Below are 23,981 nucleotides of genomic sequence, written 5' to 3'. Positions count from 1 at the left end.
GTCGCCAAGCATCCTCCACACATCGTCCTTATCGAAATCCGAATGCAATCTGCAGCCTTCCGGAAGAACTTCCCTCACACGATTCACCATGATTGCCTCAAGCACCTTGCCAAAAACTGGCAGCAAGCGAATTCCCCTGTATGAGGAGGGCTCACATCTTTCTCGGGTCCCTTGAGTAGCGCCACAACCCGTGGACACTTACACTCGTTGGGAAAGTATCTCGATCGGATCCATCGGGAATACAACGCCAGGTGCTGAGGTATGGCGCGCAAGGACTGCCTTGCAGATAGTGCCATTGATGGCGTCCAAGCCGGGAGACCGCCTGCTCTTCAGCCGGGCAACACAGGCATCAACCTCGAGTGCTTCGAGGGCCGGTGGGTCTTCCTCCACGATGGAAATCGGTGCTTTGGACTCCGCAACTGGGAAAACGTTGCGAAGAAGCACTCCTGCTCGGCAAATCTTGTAGACGCGCCCTCATGGATCATCGGCATGATCTCCCACGAACCGTTTCCAATCGTCCATTTCGCTCTATGAGCTTCTTGTAGTTGGCTGAGGTACGTCCCCCCATCGTCATCACGATGTGCATCTTGGAGTCGGCGACTCCCGACGAAGTCTCCCGACTTCGCGCCTCGTTGACGATTGTCACGTCGATATCACTACGAGCTCTGTATTTATCGAACGTGTACACCTCTGTTGACTGGTTTAGGGCGGCGGCTCTTGCCGCCTCCAGCATCGGACAGCAGCTCACCCCGACTGTAGTTAGCTTGCCCCTCGGCATACTGAGAGAGTTTGCTAAGCCAAATGGTTTAGCATGCATTTGCGTCGGGCCCAGGATTGTGGGGGTTCTGCTGGTACGGTTTCTGAAGGTACGGTTCCAAAGGTGCTTCGAATTGGCAGTATGCTGAGCAAAGAAAGATTGAGCCAAAACTCCCTTTTACGACCACACATACGCCATACTCTGTGGTGAGGGTCTCCACTGGCATACAGATGGCATCCTGCTGATCCACTAGAATGGCTGCCTTCCCGGCCGGTGAAAGTCCACATTCCTTCAGGCAGCACATCCATCCCATCCTATCTCCTGAGTCGGACACCAAGCGCGATGGTCGCAGCTCTCGCAGGTCGCACCGCGCCGTGTATCGGGCATGAGCTCGAGAGCGCACTTTGGTACTTTGCTGCGGTGTAGCCTTGTTGCGGCAGACGTTGGCCTTCTGTCGGCATTTGCTGACCTTGTGGTCGAAGCCCACACATCTGTTACAGGCATAGGTGCGGACTTGCGATCGGCATCAGAACGAGAACCACTTGATGTACATCCTAGGCTGCGAAAACTGCTTTGCACCGTACGCTGGGTGGCCGACAGCTCTGCCATCATGGCTACTTGCCTAGCACGGGCGGCAGCTGTGGCAACAGCGGCGACGGGGGCATCCAGCGACGGAAACTCCTCGTCTAGCACGCCTACGGGTTCGGAAACTCCATTCGCAACCAGGGCTTCGACTGCGTTGGCGCCGAGCTCTTTGAATCCAGTCGACTTCTTCGACGCACTGCTGGCGCTCATGGCGCTCGCACTGCTGTCGCTCTCCATCGGACTTACCCCGATAATAGTGCCACCTCCTTCCAGCAACCAAGGTTCGCTGACACAAGCTGATTGTAACGACGCACTGGCTACACCTATTAAGAATGGCGCCACCAATCAACCGGTATGGCAGCATTAAAAATCCCAAGACACACACCTCAGCACAGTCCACAACCAATCAGCTGCTGCTGAGAGAATCACACTATAAATGGGCTAACGCCTCGCAGACAGCGCTCTCACTGACCACATGGCACACGTTGAAAATTTTCGATTGAAAATGCCCTTTTGCTTGCAAAGTTCACCACTTACGTTCGCGAGAACTTCACACAAATTGTAAGCCGTTTTGTAGCGATTAAATCCGCGGATTTCCACAAAAATTACAGTTTTGATTGGAGTTCCAGAAAAACACGTCCGTCGATAATCCATTAATTAGTTCTTTAGTAGTAATTTGTAATTAATTTCAGTTGCTGTGGTAAACAATAGGATCGGTTTGTGTAATATGATAGGAGTTAACGGATCAATACAATATCAAAAAAAGTTTTGACTTCCTTTGAACTTCTGTTACGAAATAATCTGAAAACTCATGTTGCCATGGGATACTATTAAAATGTTAGAAAGCGCTTTGAATATATGACAATTATGGAAATGACGGAGGTTCGGGTCCCCAAAAAGATCGCACCACGTTTGTTGCAACAAAGACAAATGAACATCGTATTTGTGGCCGAGTATGCATCTAAAAAATCACTGCAGTCTTCGATGAAGAGCTTGCGAAATTTTTTACTGGCTTTTTTTATGATTACTTACACATATTAACTTCAGCTTTATTGAAGGGATACGACGTCCTTCCCTCGTTGTCCTCGTTGACAACGGTTTTCGAGTCGTCTCGAATGAGACCTAGGATATTATGGTGGCGTCCGTTAGGTTGAGCCAAAGCTCTTCCCAGAATCACCTTTGCTAACACCCGGAAGTGCTTGTCTGTTACGACCGCGCCTGTCACAAGACACCAACCACTGACTCCACAATACCTTCTAGCCACACCAGGTACTGGTCGTCTCCTCCTGCCGTATCTTCACCGTGTAGATCCCCACGTTGCACTGCTCCCATACTCTCAGTGATTTGCCTTGTACTTCCGCTCCTGACGCGATTTATCACTCAGCGCATTCTAAATTACTGATTCCTTACTGTGCCCTTACGGTGCCCTTTCTCACTGACTGGTTTCTTAGCTGAGTAACGGTTATCTGATAGTCTTGAAACTCTACTATAGCACTCTCTCCTCTTAAGTTTATATTATTTACACTCAAAAAATAATCAATACTACCATATCAAACTTTCACTAACAAAATGTGCAGCGTTTATTTTGTCGAAATACTTATGCCTACTAGTGTAGTTCCCCCTTAAAAATTTTTATTTGAGCAAGCGAGAATACTATAGTCGACATCCTCGATTATCAGGTATATTTATTTATATGATGTATTCTTGGCATTTCTATATTGGCAAGAAATTAATAAAATACTTTTCAAATGTGTGGTCGTACCGATTATAGGCGGCTTGTGGGCGTTAGCGTGGACGTGTCAACATTTTAAAACAAACTAGTATCTGCATATGAATTTTTTTTTTATAACTTGTATAGTTCCCTAGATCACAGCTTTTATGCGAAAAGACGGAAAGACATGGACACATGGACTCGGCTAGTGATCCTGATCAAGAATATATGTTCTTTATAGGGTCCGGTACGCTTCCGTCTATCTGTTACATACTTTTTAAAGAATCTAGTATACCCTTTTACTCTACGAGTAACGGGTAGATTACTCAATGAATCTTTACAATATTTGATTTTGGATTGGATATTCATTACATAATTAAGAAGTTTATTTCATATACAAACTTTTTAATAACTTAAAATTTGAATTGGAACACAAGATTTGTTCTTAACCTTACTTTTAATTTGAAAAAATATGACGCATTGCAAGTTTTGTTAAAATATGTTCTTGCTTTTTTCGCTGAGGTTTATATTGAGCCGCATGTACTACAATTTTTTTGCAGGATGGTTAAACTTAATCGTAAAAGTAATCAATGAATTATACAACTAAAGAGTATTTTTGGTTTTCTTTATTAAATTCTCGACATGAAAATAAAATACACCAGATTGGCTGTGCTCACAAACACATTTAAGTTTAATAAGGAATATTTTTAAACAGGCAATTTATTTCTTTAACATCGTTTTTAGCAATACCAAGACCATTTCTAAGGAAGATTAAGTAAAGAAAAGAAAAGAAATCGTTAAAGTACGTAGCTCATATATTTTATATATATATTTTATACATATAATTCGATTTGAAGCTGTTTTGGAACAACATGCGGATATAACCTGCTAGAGTGACAACTTAGCCACCATGTGAGTCTTTAGTACTGCATTTTCAACATTTATCGTTTTAAGAGCTCACTTGACTCTGCTAGCATCTGGAATGCAGTGGATTGCTAGCCTTCTTACCGACAGTTGCCATAGAACCATCAGCACAATTCTAGTATCTCCTAGAGGGCATAACAGCAATCAATGATATTCAAAACTACACTACCTCTATTATCGCATAATATCCGTAATACCCGTGAAAGACAGGAAGCTGTAATCGATTCATAGCTAAGACCCCAATTATCGAAGACATCTGTAATGGAGATTAACTTATTAAGTTAGTTTCTGCGATGTGTAGTGCTACCTAATAAATACAAATGATTTAACCATCAAGCTGAACACTAAACTTATGTGTGAATCTATTACGCATATAGAACGCATATTTATTATCTGAATTGCCATGTGATGTTATACCACGAACCGTTTCCAATCGTCCATTTCGCTCTATGAGCTTCTTGTAGTTGGCTGAGGTACGTCCCAGCTCGACCACTAAAGGCTCTATAGCAACATCGTCATCACGATGTGCATCTTGGAGTCGGCGACGAAGTCTCCCGACTTCGCGCCTCGTTGACGATTGTCACGTCGATATCACTACGAGCTTTGTATTTATCGAACGTGTACACCTCTGTTGACAGGTTTAGGGCGGCAGCTCTTGCCGCCTCCAGCATCGGACAGCAGCTCACCCCGACTGTAGTTAGCTTGCCCCTCGGCATGCTGAGAGAGTTTGCTAAGCCACATGGTTTAGCATGCATTCGCGTCGGGCCCAGGATTGTGGGTGTTCTGCTGGTACAGTTTCTGAAGGTTCGGTTCCAAAGGTGCTTCGAATTGGCAGTATGCTGAGCAAATAAATATTGAGCCAAAACTCCCTTTTACGACCAAACATACGCCATACTCTGTGGTGAGGGTCTCCACTGGCACACAGATGGCATCCTGCTGGTCCACCAGAATGGCTGCCTTCCCTCGCCGGTCGGTGAAAATCCTCATTCCTTCAGGCAGCACATCCATCCCATCCTGTCTTCTGAGTCGGACACCAAACGCGATGGTCGCATGCGCTCGAGATCGCACTTTGGTACTTTGCTACAGTGTAGCCTTGTTGCCCGCAGTGGCGGCAGACGTTGGCCTTCTGTCACCATTCGCCTACCTTGTGGTCAAAGCCCACACATCTGTGACAGGCACAGGTGCGGACTTGCGATCGGCATCAGAACGAGAACCACTTGATGTACATCCGACATGCTTCGCCATCGCCCTGTCGTCGACTTCTAGCAATACTTTAATTGTGCCGTAAGCCACCGATCTCTTTTGCAGATCTCAGACTAAGGGTGTGCGGATAATCGCTCCACCGGCTCTCCGGAGTTCACGCAACTCGTGAACCCTGATTCCGAGCAAGGGTGCAGCCATACATGGCTGCACATACATACATACAGCCCATGCAGCCGCACTTCACCACCGCTGACCACGTCTAGCGAACCTTCGTGGTCCGCGGGGTAGCGATAGGTGCTACATGCATCAGATGGGGAGGGTTGGCAGCAGTAGTCATCGACGGGTTCGGCGGCGGTGGCTTAGCCAGCCGCGTCTCCAGCTCTCCACACCGGAGCATCAATGCCATTACCAGCTCGTCGTAACGGCTGATGATCAAGGTGAGCTCATCCGTGCTAGGCTGCGAAAACTTTGCACCGTACGCTGGGTGGACGACAGCTCTGCCATCATGGCTACTTGCCTAGCACGGGCGGCAGCCTGCGTTGGCGCCGAGCTCTTTGAATCCAGTCAACTTCTTTGACGTACTGCTGGCGCTCATGGCGCTCGCACTGCTGTCGCTCTCCATCCGACTTACCCCGATAATCGTGGCTCCTCCTTCCGTCGACTCAAGCAACCAAGGTTCGCTGACACAAGCTGACGCTGATGCTACGACGCACTGGCTACACCTATTAAGAGTGGCGCCAATCAACCAGCATTAAAAAATCCCAAGACGCGGTCCACAACCAATCAGCTGTTGCTGACGGAATCCCACGAGAAATGGCCCACGTGGAAAATTTTCGATTGAAAATCGTCGATTTGCACGCCACTCGATGCCCTTTTGCTTACAAAGTTCACCACTTACGTTCGCGAAAACTTCACACAAATTGTAAGCCGTTTTGTAGCGATTAAATCCGCGGATTTACACAAAAATTACAGTTTTGATTGGAGTTCCAGAAAAACACGTCCGTCGATAATCCATTAATTAGTTTTTTAGTGCTAATTAGTAATTAATGTCAGTTACTGAAGTAAACATTTGTGTAATATGATAGGAGTTAACGGATCAATACAATATCAAAAAAAGTTTTGACTTCCTTTGAACTTCTGTTACGAAATAACCTGAAAACTCATGTAGCCATGGGATACTTTTAAAATGTTAGAAAGTGCTTTGGATATATAAGAGTTATGAAAATGACGGAGGTTCGGGTCCCCAAAAAGATCGCACCACGTTTGTTGCAACGAAGGCAAATTAACATCGCATGCATATAAAAAATCACTGCAGCCTTTGATGAAGAGCTTGCGAAATTTTTCACTAGCTTCTTTTATGATTACTTACACAGATTTACGTCAACTTTATTGAAGGGATACGACGTAGTTCCCTCGTTGTCCTCGTTGACAACGGTTTCCGAGCCGGCTTGAATGAGACCTAGGATATTATGGTGGCGCCCGTTAGGTTGAGCCAAAGCTCTTCCCAGAATCACCTTTGCTAACACCCGGAAGTGCTTGTCTGTTAGGACCGCGCCTGTCACAAGACACCAACCACTGACTCCACAATACCTTCTAGCCACACCAGGTACTGGTCGTACACCAGGTACGGGTGCGCGTTCACTAACTAATTTCTTACTGATCGTTGCCCTTTCTCACTGACTGGTTTCTTAGCTGAGTAACGGTTATCTGATAGTCTTGAAACTCTACTATAGCACTCTCTCCTCTTAAGTTTATATTATTCACACTCAAAAAATAATCAAAACTACCATATCAAACTTTCACTAACAAAATGTGCAGCGTTTATTTTGTCGACATACTTATGCCAACTAGTGTAGTTCCCCTTAAAAATTGTTATTTAAGTAAGCGAGATTACTATAGAATACTATCCTCGATTATCAGGTATATTTATTAATATGATATATTTTTTGGCATTTCTATATTGGCAAGAAATTAATAAAATACTTTTCAAATGTGTGGTCGTACCGATTATAGGCGGCTTGTCGGCGTTAGGGTGGACGTGTCAACATTTTAAAACAAACTAGTATCTGCACATGAAATTTTTTCTTTATAACTCGTATAGTTCCCTAGATCACAGCTTTTATGCGAAAAGCCGGAAAGACATGGACACATGGACTCGGCTAGTGATCCTGATCAAGAATATATGTTCTTTATAGGGTCGGGTACGCTTCCGTCTATCTGTTACATACTTTTTAAAGAATCTAGTATACCCTTTTACTCTACGAGTAACGGGTAGATTATTACTCAATGAATCTATATAAGATTTGATTTTGGATTTTTAAATATTCAGTACATAATTAAGAAGTTTATTTCATATACAAACTTTCTAATTACTTAAAATTCGAATTGGAACACAAGATTTGTTCTTAATTCTTGAACCTTACATTTAATTTGAAAAAAGATGACGCATTGCAAGTTTTGTTAAAATATGTTCTTGCTTTTTTCGCTGAGGTTTATATTGAGCCGCATGTACTACAATTTTTTTGCATAATGGTTAAACTTAATCGTAAAAGTAATCAATGAATTATACAACTAAAGAGTATTTTTGGTTTTCTTTATTAAATTCTCGACATGAAAATAAAATACACCAGATTGGCTGTGCTCACAAACACATTTAAGTTTAATAAGGAATATTTTTAAACAGGCAATTTATGTCAACAGGCAATTTATTTCTTTAACATTGTTTTTAGCCGTACCAAGACCATTTCTAAGGAAGATTAAGTAAAGAAAATAAATCGTTTAAGTACGTATTTTATGAGGCAACTTTTAAGGTACATATATTTATAAAAAAATAAATAAATGGCTATAAATTATAATTATATATAAACTCATACACCGTTTTGGGAAAGCTTTTTGTTAGCCATCAATTCCCTCAAAACGATAGCATATCAACTCAATGCTTACACATTTTTTAGTTCCATTTTTTCTACAAGTTTAAAGATAAATATATGTAGGAAAAGAAAATATAAGGCAATAAATGCATTTATATATATTCATGCACTGTTTGGAAAAGCTATTTGGTACATAAAATGGGAAAGGTGAAAATATTTGTTGAACGATATCAATTGGTTTACGCTTTTTAGTACAACAAATAATTTTTTATAATTTTAACAACTGCTCGTATATAAATGTGGCCTGCATTTTCTGTTTAGGGCTTACTTTGCCTGATTTATTTCGCATTTATCATCTAGCTTTGGCAAAAGGGGCGTGGAAGCAGCTGTCGTATCCTTGTCATCGCGGTTTCCACTGTGAAGGTCCTCTACTTCAGAAGCATCTAAACCTATGCTTGTTGAGACATTTTCCGCATGCTTTAAGTTTTTTAATTTCCTGTCGTCTTGCATGGCTTCGTCGATACTATTATATATCAAATCAGGAGACTTATTTATATTTGTTGTGGAAGAATTTATACTTCGGTTAGGTATAGATTGACGTCTCGTACTTTGATTTGATGCAAGGCAAGAAGGCTTTTCATCCTCTGTTATAGAGTGTAATAGACGTTCCACTTCGTCATCGAATGTCTCACTGGAAAATGTTCCTGACTTTCGACTTTTTTCCAACAATGTAGCCTTTTTTGCAGTAAGATACAGAACCCTTTTAATAGTAATATAAATCACATCCGATATAGCACGAACTGAGTAATCAGGTACAAAGGATTGGCGTATTTTTGAGTCCATATTTAAGGACTGCAAAGAACCCATTTGTGTTGGAGAGTCTAGAAAAAAATATTAAAGATTTAATTATTAAGTTCGTAATAATGTTATTAATAATTTATTTGTTATTAATAAAATAAGACAGTTCGCTATAGTCGAGTTACACGACTATTCCGGTTACTCTGCAAATCGAAGTACGAGAGTGATGGGTTTATAAAAACAGTATACGAATGCTTTAGCATGCTATAAGGTGACGGCTCTTTTCAATAAGCTTAATAAACTATTTTTTGCTTAATTTTAGATTACTTTAAGCATGTGCGAGACAGACCATAAAGTGTTTGAAACGTACAGCCAGCAATTTTATTTTGGACCGCAAAATAGCAATGTTTTTTTTAAAATTCACGGTTTTACAATATATGGAAATGATCTTCATCATATTCCACAATGCGGTCTCCAGATATACTGTCTACTTCCTGAGCACGGTATCGAGTAGATGCTGATGGACTGCCGCCGTAAGGATAAAGGTTAACTAGTTTCGATGACTGTATGAACGTCGAGATCATGAGATTAATCATGCAGGTTCGAGTGACAAGAGTGACAACTCATTGCATTCAACAGAGCCTGTCGCCAAGAATTCAGATCCTCATATGATAACCACACAGTCCAACTAGTTAATTCACTAGTTGTGATGACCTAGGCAGACGATTTGTGTACTCCATGCTACGCATCTAAGACGTCAGCCGCTGTGGTAAACCTAACAGAAAAGAGTTTCCGTATCCATTGGGAATCTAAACTAGACACTCTCTCTTGAAGTTGGATTATAATGATTGTAATCGTTATCAAATTCCGAAGAAATACCAAATAAGCAATTGGTGAAACCAGGAACAACCATACCGTTGACATAATCACTCTTTTGGAAGTGTTGGTCTTCTATGACCATTTTCGCTTGAGTATAGGAGATGTCATAGCAAATAAAACACATCCAACCGGTCAGAAGTGAAGAATGGCAAGATAATATAGTGAAAGAGCAGCAAGCAGTCTGAGAGGTATTCAAACATTCAAGAAAAGGGGCTCTGGAAAAATTTTACCATACATTATACCTGATCAGCCGCCTACTCAGTTGAATTTGTCAAATTTTTAAGCCTCGAGCAATATTTCTTGATGAGCCAGGAAGGACTGACATGAGCAGAGCATTACTATTCATTGCTCATGCTCCAGCCGGAGGCTCAATTATTCAAATGTAAAACTTGGATGGATATTCGCTGGAAGAGTGTTTTCGGAGCATGATTCAACGCTGGTGAATGGGATGGGAAAACTATGTTGCAGAATGACGGCTAGTATAAGTAAGGAATAACAACTTGCCGGTGGCGAATTCGGGCGATATGAAGGATTGTTCGGACTTATCCTGGCAAGAACGACCTCATACGAGTAGTAGACGTAAAAACTTCATCTGGCATATTTAAAAGACCAGTGACTCGTCTTGCTTTTAAAGAAAAATAAAAATCTTATTTGATAAATACATTACAAAAGTAATCCCAACACAAAAGAAGACAGTTAACTGTCAAGTACTCCCAATTATGCTGGCAATGATACTTGTCCATCTACTTGTGTTAGGACATCCTATAACTGTGACGCAGTCTAGCAACCAACGCTCATTCCACGAATGAGTTCGCACTGCAAGAATGGCAATTTCAGAATGCGCCATCATTGTATACTACGATTTGAAGATGTTTTGGAATAACATGCGGATATAACCTGCTAGAGTGACTGAACTTAGCCACCATGTGAGTCTTTAGTACTGCATTTTCCGCATTTATCGTTTTAAAAGCTCAGTTGACTCTGCTAGCATCTGGAATACAGTGGATTGCTAGCCTCCTTATCGACAGTCGCCATATAACCATCAGCACAATTCTAGTATTTCTAGAGGGCACCACAGCAATCAATGACACATTATTCAAAACTACACTACCTCTGTTATCACATAATACCCGTGAAAGACAGGAAGCTGTAATCGATTCATACTTAAGACCCCAATTATCGAAGACAATAAGTTTCTGCGATGTGTAGTGCTCCCTAATGAATACAAATGATTTAACCATCAAGCTGATAACAACACAACTGTCGGAATCGGATGAACTATTATTCAGAAAAGACTGTCGAAACTAAAGACATCAGAGTTTTTAACTCAATTCACAACTATACCGTATCCACAACTGTACCGCAGAACAGTGCTTTGGCAATATAACCTATTTTGATTATGGCATGTCTTCTCCAAAGGCATTCAACAAGTGGAAGCCAAGGAAACGTCTCCGTGGAACCCCGGAGCTGATTCATCACCGTTACCTACCCCAGTTTAGGTTTGCGTTCAGAATTACTAATATTTAACGGCCGAAAGAATGTTTAATCGCAGCTTATATGTATCTGAATTATCAAAAATTAGCGATGGTTAAACCTGTCCAACGGCCTGGAAAATGTTCAATCGCAGCAATATGTGTACCTCAGTTCAACGTAGTCTCAAATATCAGATCATACAGTCAACGAACAATATCGTGAACAACTTACTGCCACAAGCATATTCTGATGAATAAACAAAGTCAGTTGTAGTGTGGTAAATCTATATTCCCTAATCTAAATCTATTGTGGTAATATTTATTGACATAAGCTTTTTTTTTTATACCTTGGTACCTATAAATACCGTTAGGTTTAGTCAATATAATTTGTTACAGTTTTGACAAGGAAGACATTGCAACTCATTCAACAGCAACAGCCAGCTAACACTTCAGATCCTCATAACTTAATCACTGAGTACAACTGGCTTATGTTTTACTTGCGACGACCTAAGGCAGACTGTTTATGTAATGTATGCCAGGCTTCTAAGCCGACAAATGATAAGGCATCAAGGCAGAATCGCAATATATGCCTAATTAAGAAAGTGCAGCAATACTGACAAACATAAGAAAAACAAGATAGAATGCTATAGTCGAGTTCCCCAACAATCAGATACCTGTTACTCAGGTAGTGAAAGTGCAACGAGAAATTTCACCATTTTCTGGAATATCGGTAGAAATTGGGAAAAAATAATATTAAAATAAAAGTAAACATATTTTTTAGTGTCGGCGTGAGAGTTTTGTGCGGTTTGTGGGCGATGAAGTGGGAGTGGCAAAAAGGTGTTGGCAAATCTATAGAAATTTACAAGATATATTATATCTGCGCACAACACGTCCATCCAATCCCCGTATGGATCACCACAAGCAGTGGTATGGCTGAGGGCTCTCCCGTGCAGAAATGCGTTGAACGACCCGTGCCTAGTAAGCTAGAAAGACGCCATTATCGAGAAACCAAAATTTGGATCCCGATAGACAAGTGTGACATCCGGGATGGACCTTTGCGTCACCCGTCCTGGTTCGCTGTCGTCATCCCATCGGTTTTGCCAACTCAGTAGCAAGCACTCCTCTAAGCGAATCTCTTTCTGCTCCCGGCTTAGACATGCAATTTCCTCGCCATAGAGCAAAGTCGTTCTCCTCCAGCAGGTATCCACGTTTTAGTTTGTATATGACTGCTAATTTCTTAGCAGCCAAGTCAAGTGGGGGGCTACAGCAAGAACCTGCAGTGCCGCGGTAGGCATTTTTCGGCATACCGAAAGGCATTCAAGCAGCATACGATGAGCACACGGCAGTAGGCTAATCGCCTCTCGGACGCTACTCGTTCGGTGGTGTTATACCATACCGAAGCACCAAATATTATCCGCCTGACTCGAGGACTGAAATCCGAGTCGACTCGAAGCACACGCGCCAATGCTGCAACGACTCCGGTCATTCGCTGGCGAAGCGAAGCTTTGTGTGAATTTCATTCCTTCACTAACCGTGATGCCAAGGTACCGACAGCTACGCACATACGGCAGGTTCGCTCCAGCAAACTTTACCGTTGGCGAACGTCTCAAAGTACCTTTAAGCAGCATTATTACCGTCTTGCTGGTCGAAACGGCAACGCCAATTTCCGCTCACCATGTTAGGTGACAGGCAAAGCATGTCCCAAATAAATGGACCGGTGATTGATTCCTGCGCGCAACCTCTAGTTACTGGTACATTCACTGCACCGGAACTTCTTTTGTTCACTGCTCTTCGGCCGGAGAAAAAGCTCTGCCACAAGCTCATTTCCCGGCGACCAAAGTCGGCTAGTCAGCGCAGTGCAGAACTGCGTTCGGCATTGTCAAATGCTCCTTTGAAGTCCACGAATGTGCCCAGCACGGATTGCGCCGGGCTGGCGTAAACACTGCTCCTCACGTGTCGCCAAGCATCCTCCACACATCGTCCTTATCGAAATCCGAATGCAATCTGCAGCCTTCCGGAAGAACTTCCCTCACACGATTCACCATGATTGCCTCAAGCACCTTGCCAAAAACTGGCAGCAAGCGAATTCCCCTGTATGAGGAGGGCTCACATCTTTCTCGGGTCCCTTGAGTAGCGCCACAACCCGTGGACACTTACACTCGTTGGGAAAGTATCCCGATCGGATCCATCGGGAATACAACGCCAGGTGCTGAGGTATGGCGCGCAAGGACTGCCTTGCAGATAGTGCCATTGATGGCGTCCAAGCCGGGAGACCGCCTGCTCTTCAGCCGGGCAACACAGGCATCAACCTCGAGTGCTTCGAGGGCCGGTGGGTCTTCCTCCACGATGGAAATCGGTGCTTCGGACTCCGCAACTGGGAAAACGTTGCGAAGAAGCACTCCTGCTCGGCAAATCTTGTAGACGCGCCCTCATGGATCATCGGCATGATCTCCCACGAACCGTTTCCAATCGTCCATTTCGCTCTATGAGCTTCTTGTAGTTGGCTGAGGTACGTCCCCCCATCGTCATCACGATGTGCATCTTGGAGTCGGCGACTCCCGACGAAGTCTCCCGACTTCGCGCCTCGTTGACGATTGTCACGTCGATATCACTACGAGCTCTGTATTTATCGAACGTGTACACCTCTGTTGACTGGTTTAGGGCGGCGGCTCTTGCCGCCTCCAGCATCGGACAGCAGCTCACCCCGACTGTAGTTAGCTTGCCCCTCGGCATACTGAGAGAGTTTGCTAAGCCAAATGGTTTAGCATGCAATTGCGTCGGGCCCAGGATTGTGGGGGTTCTGCTGGTACGGTTTCTGAAGGTACGGTTCCAAAGGTGCTTCGAATTGGCAGTATGCTGAGCAAAGAAAGATTGAGCCAAAACTCCCTTTTACTTTTTACTCCCACTGGCATACAGATGGCATCCTGCTGATCCACTAGAATGGCTGCCTTCCCGGCCGGTGAAAGTCCACATTCCTTCAGGCAGCACATCCATCCCATCCTATCTCCTGAGTCGGACACCAAGCGCGATGGTCGCAGCTCTCGCAGGTCGCACCGCGCCGTGTATCGGGCATGAGCTCGAGAGCGCACTTTGGTACTTTGCTGCGGTGTAGCCTTGTTGCGGCAGACGTTGGCCTTCTGTCAGCATTTGCTGACCTTCTGGTCGAAGCCCACACATCTGTTACAGGCATAGGTGCGGACTTGCGATCGGCATCAGAACGAGAACCACTTGATGTACATCCTAGGCTGCGAAAACTGCTTTGCACCGTACGCTGGGTGGCCGACAGCTCTGCCATCATGGCTACTTGCCTAGCACGGGCGGCAGCTGTGGCAACAGCGGCGACGGGGGCATCCAGCGACGGAAACTCCTCGTCTAGCACGCCTACGGGTTCGGAAACTCCATTCGCAACCAGGGCTTCGACTGCGTTGGCGCCGAGCTCTTTGAATCCAGTCGACTTCTTCGACGCACTGCTGGCGCTCATGGCGCTCGCACTGCTGTCGCTCTCCATCGGACTTACCCCGATAATAGTGCCACCTCCTTCCAGCAACCAAGGTTCGCTGACACAAGCTGATTGTAACGACGCACTGGCTACACCTATTAAGAATGGCGCCACCAATCAACCGGTATGGCAGCATTAAAAATCCCAAGACACACACCTCAGCACAGTCCACAACCAATCAGCTGCTGCTGAGAGAATCACACTAGAAATGGGCTAACGCCTCGCAGACAGCGCTCTCACTGACCACATGGCACACGTTGAAAATTTTCGATTGAAAATGCCCTTTTGCTTGCAAAGTTCACCACTTACGTTCGCGAAAACTTCACACAAATTGTAAGCCGTTTTGTAGCGATTAAATCCGCGGATTTCCACAAAAATTACAGTTTTGATTGGAGTTCCAGAAAAACACGTCCGTCGATAATCCATTAATTAGTTCTTTAGTAGTAATTTGTAATTAATGTCAGTTGCTGTGGTAAACAATAGGATCGGTTTGTGTAATATGATAGGAGTTAACGGATCAATACAATATCAAAAAAAGTTTTGACTTCCTTTGAACTTCTGTTACGAAATAATCTGAAAACTCATGTTGCCATGGGATACTATTAAAATGTTAGAAAGCGCTTTGAATATATGACAATTATGGAAATGACGGAGGTTCGGGTCCCCAAAAAGATCGCACCACGTTTGTTGCAACAGAGACAAATGAACATCGTATTTGTGGCCGAGTATGCATCTAAAAAATCACTGCAGTCTTCGATGAAGAGCTTGCGAAATTTTTCACTGGCTTTTTTTATGATTACTTACACATATTAACTTCAGCTTTATTGAAGGGATACGACGTCCTTCCCTCGTTGTCCTCGTTGACAACGGTTTTCGAGTCGTCTCGAATGAGACCTAGGATATTATGGTGGCGTCCGTTAGGTTGAGCCAAAGCTCTTCCCAGAATCACCTTTGCTAACACCCGGAAGTGCTTGTCTGTTACGACCGCGCCTGTCACAAGACACCAACCACTGACTCCACAATACCTTCTAGCCACACCAGGTACTGGTCGTCCCCTCCTGCCGTATCTTCACCGTGTAGATCCCCACGTTGCACTGCTCCCATACTCTCAGTGATTTGCCTTGTACTTCCGCTCCTGACGCGATTTATCACTCAGCGCATTCTAAATTACTGATTCCTTACTGTGCCCTTACGGTGCCCTTTCTCACTGACTGGTTTCTTAGCTGAGTAACGGTTATCTGATAGTCTTGAAACTCTACTATAGCACTCTCTCCTCTTAAGTTTATATTATTTACACTCAAAAAATAATCAATACTACCATATCAAACTTTCACTAACAAAATGTGCAGCGTTTATTTTGTCGAAATACTTATGCCTACTAGTGTAGTTCCCCCTTAAAAATTTTTATTTGAGCAAGCGAGAATACTATAGTCGACATCCTCGATTATCAGGTATATTTATTTATATGATGTATTCTTGGCATTTCTATATTAGCAAGAAATTAATAAAATACTTTTCAAATGTGTGGTCGTACCGATTATAGGCGGCTTGTGGGCGTTAGCGTGGACGTGTCAACATTTTAAAACAAACTAGTATCTGCATATGAAATTTTTTCTTTATAACTTGTATAGTTCCCTAGATCACAGCTTTTATGCGAAAAGACGGAAAGACATGGACACATGGACTCGGCTAGTGATCCTGATCAAGAATATATGTTCTTTATAGGGTCCGGTACGCTTCCGTCTATCTGTTACATACTTTTTAAAGAATCTAGTATACCCTTTTACTCTACGAGTAACGGGTAGATTACTCAATGAATCTTTACAATATTTGATTTTGGATTTTTAAATATTCAGTACATAATTAAGAAGTTTATTTCATATACAAACTTTTTAATAACTTAAAATTCGAATTGGAACACAAGATTTGTTCTTAACCTTACTTTTAATTTGAAAAAATATGACGCATTGCAAGTTTTGTTAAAATATGTTCTTGCTTTTTTCGCTGAGGTTTATATTGAGCCGCATGTACTACAATTTTTTTGCAGGATGGTTAAACTTAATCGTAAAAGTAATCAATGAATTATACAACTAAAGAGTATTTTTGGTTTTCTTTATTAAATTCTCGACATGAAAATAAAATACACCAGATTGGCTGTGCTCACAAACACATTTAAGTTTAATAAGGAATATTTTTAAACAGGCAATTTATTTCTTTAACATCGTTTTTAGCAATACCAAGACCATTTCTAAGGAAGATTAAGTAAAGAAAATAAAAGAAATCGTTAAAGTACGTAGCTCATATATTTTATATATATATTTTATACATATAATTCGATTTGAAGCTGTTTTGGAACAACATGCGGATATAACCTGCTAGAGTGACAACTTAGCCACCATGTGAGTCTTTAGTACTGCATTTTCAACATTTATCGTTTTAAGAGCTCACTTGACTCTGCTAGCATCTGGAATGCAGTGGATTGCTAGCCTTCTTACCGACAGTTGCCATAGAACCATCAGCACAATTCTAGTATCTCCTAGAGGGCATAACAGCAATCAATGATATTCAAAACTACACTACCTCTATTATCGCATAATATCCGTAATACCCGTGAAAGACAGGAAGCTGTAATCGATGCATAGCTAAGACCCCAATTATCGAAGACATCTGTAATGGAGATTAACTTATTAAGTTAGTTTCTGCGATGTGTAGTGCTACCTAATAAATACAAATGATTTAACCATCAAGCTGAACACTAAACTTATGTGTGAATCTATTATCTGAATTTATTATCTGAATTGCCATGTGATGTTATACCACGAACCGTTTCCAATCGTCCATTTCGCTCTATGAGCTTCTTGTAGTTGGCTGAGGTACGTCCCAGCTCGACCACTAAAGGCTCTATAGCAACATCGTCATCACGATGTGCATCTTGGAGTCGGCGACGAAGTCTCCCGACTTCGCGCCTCGTTGACGATTGTCACGTCGATATCACTACGAGCTTTGTATTTATCGAACGTGTACACCTCTGTTGACAGGTTTAGGGCGGCAGCTCTTGCCGCCTCCAGCATCGGACAGCAGCTCACCCCGACTGTAGTTAGCTTGCCCCTCGGCATGCTGAGAGAGTTTGCTAAGCCACATGGTTTAGCATGCATTCGCGTCGGGCCCAGGATTGTGGGTGTTCTGCTGGTACAGTTTCTGAAGGTTCGGTTCCAAAGGTGCTTCGAATTGGCAGTATGCTGAGCAAAGAAATATTGAGCCAAAACTCCCTTTTACGACCACACATACGCCATACTCTGTGGTGAGGGTCTCCACTGGCACACAGATGGCATCCTGCTGGTCCACTAGAATGGCTGCCTTCCCTCGCCGGTCGGTGAAAATCCTCATTCCTTCAGGCAGCACATCCATCCCATCCTGTCTTCTGAGTCGGACACCAAACGCGATGGTCGCATGCGCTCGAGATCGCACTTTGGTACTTTGCTACAGTGTAGCCTTGTTGCCCGCAGTGGCGGCAGACGTTGGCCTTCTGTCACCATTCGCCTACCTTGTGGTCAAAGCCCACACATCTGTGACAGGCACAGGTCCGGACTTGCGATCGGCATCAGAACGAGAACCACTTGATGTACATCCGACATGCTTCGCCATCGCCCTGTCGTCGACTTCTAGCAATACTTTAATTGTGCCGTAAGCCACCGATCTCTTTTGCAGATCTCAGACTAAGGGTGTGCGGATAATCGCTCCACCGGCTCTCCGGAGTTCACGCAACTCGTGAACCCTGATTCCGAGCAAGGGTGCAGCCATACATGGCTGCACATACATACATACAGCCCATGCAGCCGCACTTCACCACCGCTGACCACGTCTAGCGAACCTTCGTGGTCCGCGGGGTAGCGATAGGTGCTACATGCATCAGATGGGGAGGGTTGGCAGCAGTAGTCATCGACGGGTTCGGCGGCGGTGGCTTATCCAGCCGCGTCTCCAGCTCTCCACACCGGAGCATCAATGCCATTACCAGCTCGTCGTAACGGCTGATGATCAAGGTGAGCTCATCCGTGCTAGGCTGCGAAAACTTTGCACCGTACGCTGGGTGGACGACAGCTCTGCCATCATGGCTACTTGCCTAGCACGGGCGGCAGCCTGCGTTGGCGCCGAGCTCTTTGAATCCAGTCAACTTCTTTGACGTACTGCTGGCGCTCATGGCGCTCGCACTGCTGTCGCTCTCCATCCGACTTACCCCGATAATCGTGGCTCCTCCTTCCGTCGACTCAAGCAACCAAGGTTCGCTGACACAAGCTGACGCTGATGCTACGACGCACTGGCTACACCTATTAAGAGTGGCGCCAATCAACCAGCATTAAAGAATCCCAAGACGCGGTCCACAACCAATCAGCTGTTGCTGACGGAATCCCACGAGAAATGGCCCACGTGGAAAATTTTCGATTGAAAATCGTCGATTTGCACGCCACTCGATGCCCTTTTGCTTACAAAGTTCACCACTTACGTTCGCGAAAACTTCACACAAATTGTAAGCCGTTTTGTAGCGATTAAATCCGCGGATTTACACAAAAATTACAGTTTTGATTGGAGTTCCAGAAAAACACGTCCGTCGATAATCCATTAATTAGTTCTTTAGTGCTAATTAGTAATTAATGTCAGTTACTGAAGTAAACATTTGTGTAATATGATAGGAGTTAACGGATCAATACAATATCAAAAAAAGTTTTGACTTCCTTTGAACTTCTGTTACGAAATAACCTGAAAACTCATGTAGCCATGGGATACTTTTAAAATGTTAGAAAGTGCTTTGGATATATAAGAGTTATGAAAATGACGGAGGTTCGGGTCCCCAAAAAGATCGCACCACGTTTGTTGCAACGAAGGCAAATTAACATCGCATGCATATAAAAAATCACTGCAGCCTTTGATGAAGAGCTTGCGAAATTTTTCACTAGCTTCTTTTATGATTACTTACACAGATTTACGTCAACTTTATTGAAGGGATACGACGTAGTTCCCTCGTTGTCCTCGTTGACAACGGTTTCCGAGCCGGCTTGAATGAGACCTAGGATATTATGGTGGCGCCCGTTAGGTTGAGCCAAAGCTCTTCCCAGAATCACCTTTGCTAACACCCGGAAGTGCTTGTCTGTTAGGACCGCGCCTGTCACAAGACACCAACCACTGACTCCACAATACCTTCTAGCCACACCAGGTACTGGTCGTCTCCTCCTGCCGTATCTTCACCGTGTAGATCCCCACGTTGCACTGCTCCCATACTCTCAGTGATTTGCCTTGTACTTTCGCTCCTGACGCGATTTATCACTCAGCGCATTCTAAATTACTGATTCCTTACTGACGGGTGCGCGTTCACTAACTAATTTCTTACTGATCGTTTCCCTTTCTCACTGACTGGTTTCTTAGCTGAGTAACGGTTATCTGATAGTCTTGAAACTCTACTATAGCACTCTCTCCTCTTAAGTTTATATTATTCACACTCAAAAAATAATCAATACTACCATATCAAACTTTCACTAACAAAATGTGCTGCGTTTATTTTGTCGACATACTTATGCCAACTAGTGTAGTTCCCCTTAAAAATTTTTATTTAAGTAAGCGAGATTATTATAGAATACTATCCTCGATTATCAGGTATATTTATTAATATGATATATTTTTTGGCATTTCTATATTGGCAAGAAATTAATAAAATACTTTTCAAATGTGTGGTCGTACCGATTATAGGCGGCTTGTCGGCGTTAGGGTGGACGTGTCAACATTTTAAAACAAACTAGTATCTGCACATGAAATTTTTTCTTTATAACTCGTATAGTTCCCTAGATCACAGCTTTTATGCGAAAAGCCGGAAAGACATGGACACATGGACTCGGCTAGTGATCCTGATCAAGAATATATGTTCTTTATAGGGTCGGGTACGCTTCCGTCTATCTGTTACATACTTTTTAAAGAATCTAGTATACCCTTTTACTCTACGAGTAACGGGTAGATTATTACTCAATGAATCTATATAAGATTTGATTTTGGATTTTTAAATATTCAGTACATAATTAAGAAGTTTATTTCATATACAAACTTTCTAATTACTTAAAATTCGAATTGGAACACAAGATTTGTTCTTCATTCTTGAACCTTACATTTAATTTGAAAAAAGATGACGCATTGCAAGTTTTGTTAAAATATGTTCTTGCTTTTTTCGCTGAGGTTTATATTGAGCCGCATGTATACAATTTTTTTGCAGGATGGTTAAACTTAATCGTAAAAGTAATCAATGAATTATACAACTAAAGAGTATTTTTGGTTTTCTTTATTAAATTCTCGACATGAAAATAAAATACACCAGATTGGCTGTGCTCACAAACACATTTAAGTTTAATAAGGAATATTTTTAAACAGGCAATTTATGTCAACAGGCAATTTATTTCTTTAACATTGTTTTTAGCCGTACCAAGACCATTTCTAAGGAAGATTAAGTAAAGAAAATAAATCGTTTAAGTACGTATTTTATGAGGCAACTTTTAAGGTACATATATTTATAAAAAAATAAATAAATGGCTATAAATTATAATTATATATAAACTCATACACCGTTTTGGGAAAGCTTTTTGTTAGCCATCAATTCCCTCAAAACGATAGCATATAAACTCAATGCTTACACATTTTTTAGTTCCATTTTTTCTACAAGTTTAAAGATAAATTTATGTAGGAAAAGAAAATATAAGGCAATAAATGCATTTATATATATTCATGCACTGTTTGGAAAAGCTATTTGGTACATAAAATGGGAAAGGTGAAAATATTTGTTGAACGATATCAATTGGTTTACGCTTTTTAGTACAACAAATAATTTTTTATAATTTTAACAACTGCTCGTATATAAATGTGGCCTGCATTTTCTGTTTAGGGCTTACTTTGCCTGATTTCGCATTTATCATCTAGCTTTGGCAAAAGGGGCGTGGAAGCAGCTGTCGTATCCTTGTCATCGCGGTTTCCACTGTGAAGGTCCTCTACTTCAGAAGCATCTAAACCTATGCTTGTTGAGACATTTTCCGCATGCTTTAAGTTTTTTAATTTCCTGTCGTCTTGCATGGCTTCGTCGATACTATTATATATCAAATCAGGAGACTTATTTATATTTGTTGTGGAAGAATTTATACTTCGGTTAGGTATAGATTGACGTCTCGTACTTTGATTTGATGCAAGGCAAGAAGGCTTTTCATCCTCTGTTATAGAGTGTAATAGACGTTCCACTTCGTCATCGAATGTCTCACTGGAAAATGTTCCTGACTTTCGACTTTTTTCCAACAATGTAGCCTTTTTTGCAGTAAGATACAGAACCCTTTTAATAGTAATATAAATCACATCCGATATAGCACGAACTGAGTAATCAGGTACAAAGGATTGGCGTATTTTTGAGTCCATATTTAAGGACTGCAAAGAACCCATTTGTGTTGGAGAGTCTAGAAAAAAATATTAAAGATTTAATTATTAAGTTCGTAATAATTTATAATAATTTATTTGTTATTAATAAAATAAGACAGTTCGCTATAGTCGAGTTACACGACTATTCCGGTTACTCTGCAAATCGAAGTACGAGAGTGATGGGTTTATAAAAACAGTATACGAATGCTTTAGCATGCTATAAGGTGACGGCTCTTTTCAATAAGCTTAATAAACTATTTTTTGCTTAATTTTAGATTACTTTAAGCATGTGCGAGACAGACCATAAAGTGTTTGAAACGTACAGCCAGCAATTTTATTTTGGACCGCAAAATAGCAATATTTTTTTTAAAATTCACGGTTTTACAATATATGGAAATGATCTTCATTATATTCCACAATGCGGTCTCCAGATATACTGTCTACTTCCTGAGCACGGTATCGAGTAGATGCTGATGGACTGCCGCCGTAAGGATAAAGGTTAACTAGTTTCGATGACTGTATGAACGTCGAGATCATGAGATTAATCATGCAGGTTCGAGTGACAAGAGTGACAACTCATTGCATTCAACAGAGCCTGTCGCCAAGACTTCAGATCCTCATATGATAACCACACAGTCCAACTAGTTAATTCACTAGTTGTGATGACCTAGGCAGACGATTTGTGTACTCCATGCTACGCATCTAAGACGTCAGCCGCTGTGGTAAACCTAACAGAAAAGAGTTTCCGTATCCATTGGGAATCTAAACTAGACACTCTCTCTTGAAGTTGGATTATAATGATTGTAATCGTTATCAAATTCCGAAGAAATACCAAATAAGCAATTGGTGAAACCAGGAACAACCATACCGTTGACATAATCACTCTTTTGGAAGTGTTGGTCTTCTATGACCATTTTCGCTTGAGTATAGGAGATGTCATAGCAAATAAAACACATCCAACCGGTCAGAAGTGAAGAATGGCAAGATAATATAGTGAAAGAGCAGCAAGCAGTCTGAGAGGTATTCAAACATTCAAGAAAAGGGGCTCTGGAAAAATTTTACCATACATTATACCTGATCAGCCGCCTACTCAGTTGAATTTGTCAAATTTTTAAGCCTCGAGCAATATTTCTTGATGAGCCAGGAAGGACTGACATGAGCAGAGCATTACTATTCATTGCTCCTGCTCCAGCCGGAGGCTCAATTATTCAAATGTAAAACTTGGATGGATATTAGCTGGAAGAGTGTTTTCGGAGCATGATTCAACGCTGGTGAATGGGATGGGAAAACTATGTTGCAGAATGACGGCTAGTATAAGTAAGGAATAACAACTTGCCGGTGGCGAATTCGGGCGATATGAAGGATTGTTCGGACTTATCCTGGCAAGAACGACCTCATACGAGTAGTAGACGTAAAAACTTCATCTGGCATATTTAAAAGACCAGTGACTCGTCTTGCTTTTAAAGAAAAATAAAAATCTTATTTGATAAATACATTACAAAAGTAATCCCAACACAAAAGAAGACAGTTAACTGTCAAGTACTCCCAATTATGCTGGCAATGATACTTGTCCATCTACTTGTGTTAGGACATCCTATAACTGTGACGCAGTCTAGCAACCAACGCTCATTCTACGAATGAGTTCGCACTGCAAGAATGGCAATTTCAGAATGCGCCATCATTGTATACTACGATTTGAAGATGTTTTGGAATAACATGCGGATATAACCTGCTAGAGTGACTGAACTTAGCCACCATGTGAGTCTTTAGTACTGCATTTTCCGCATTTATCGTTTTAAAAGCTCAGTTGACTCTGCTAGCATCTGGAATACAGTGGATTGCTAGCCTC

At 42.3% G+C, this 23,981-nt stretch overlaps 2 protein-coding genes across 6 annotated transcripts in view; both read right to left on the bottom strand.

Moving 5' to 3' along the window:
• LOC113564595 (NADH-ubiquinone oxidoreductase chain 1-like) overlaps positions 1 to 19,970 on the bottom strand; it is a gene marked incomplete at its 3' end in the record, with an annotated part of 44,863 nt that extends 24,893 nt beyond the window's left edge. Inside the window, 1 exon segment of the mRNA XM_026982805.1 lies at positions 19,875 to 19,970. Coding sequence (XP_026838606.1) covers positions 19,875 to 19,970 — 96 coding nt within the window.
• Positions 19,971 to 21,002: 1,032 nt separating this feature from the next.
• The window catches only part of LOC26526581 (metal transporter CNNM2), a 60,216-nt gene continuing 57,237 nt past the window's right edge, over positions 21,003 to 23,981 (bottom strand). For 4 of the 5 annotated variants that reach the window (XM_026982839.1, XM_015160050.2, XM_026982841.1 and 1 more), the window contains exon 8: positions 21,003 to 22,170. In XM_026982839.1, the coding sequence (XP_026838640.1) occupies positions 21,611 to 22,170 (560 nt within the window). In that variant the 3' untranslated portion in view covers positions 21,003 to 21,610. The remainder of the gene's footprint in view (positions 22,171 to 23,981) is intronic. The other variant, XM_026982838.1, reaches the window with a different exon arrangement.

The sequence above is a fragment of the Drosophila erecta genome, unplaced genomic scaffold (genome assembly GCF_003286155.1).
Source record: "Drosophila erecta strain 14021-0224.00,06,07 unplaced genomic scaffold, DereRS2 tig00000219-arrow-pilon, whole genome shotgun sequence".
Lineage (NCBI taxonomy): Eukaryota > Metazoa > Arthropoda > Insecta > Diptera > Drosophilidae > Drosophila > Drosophila erecta.
This window is presented reverse-complemented; position numbering and strand designations above follow the sequence as displayed.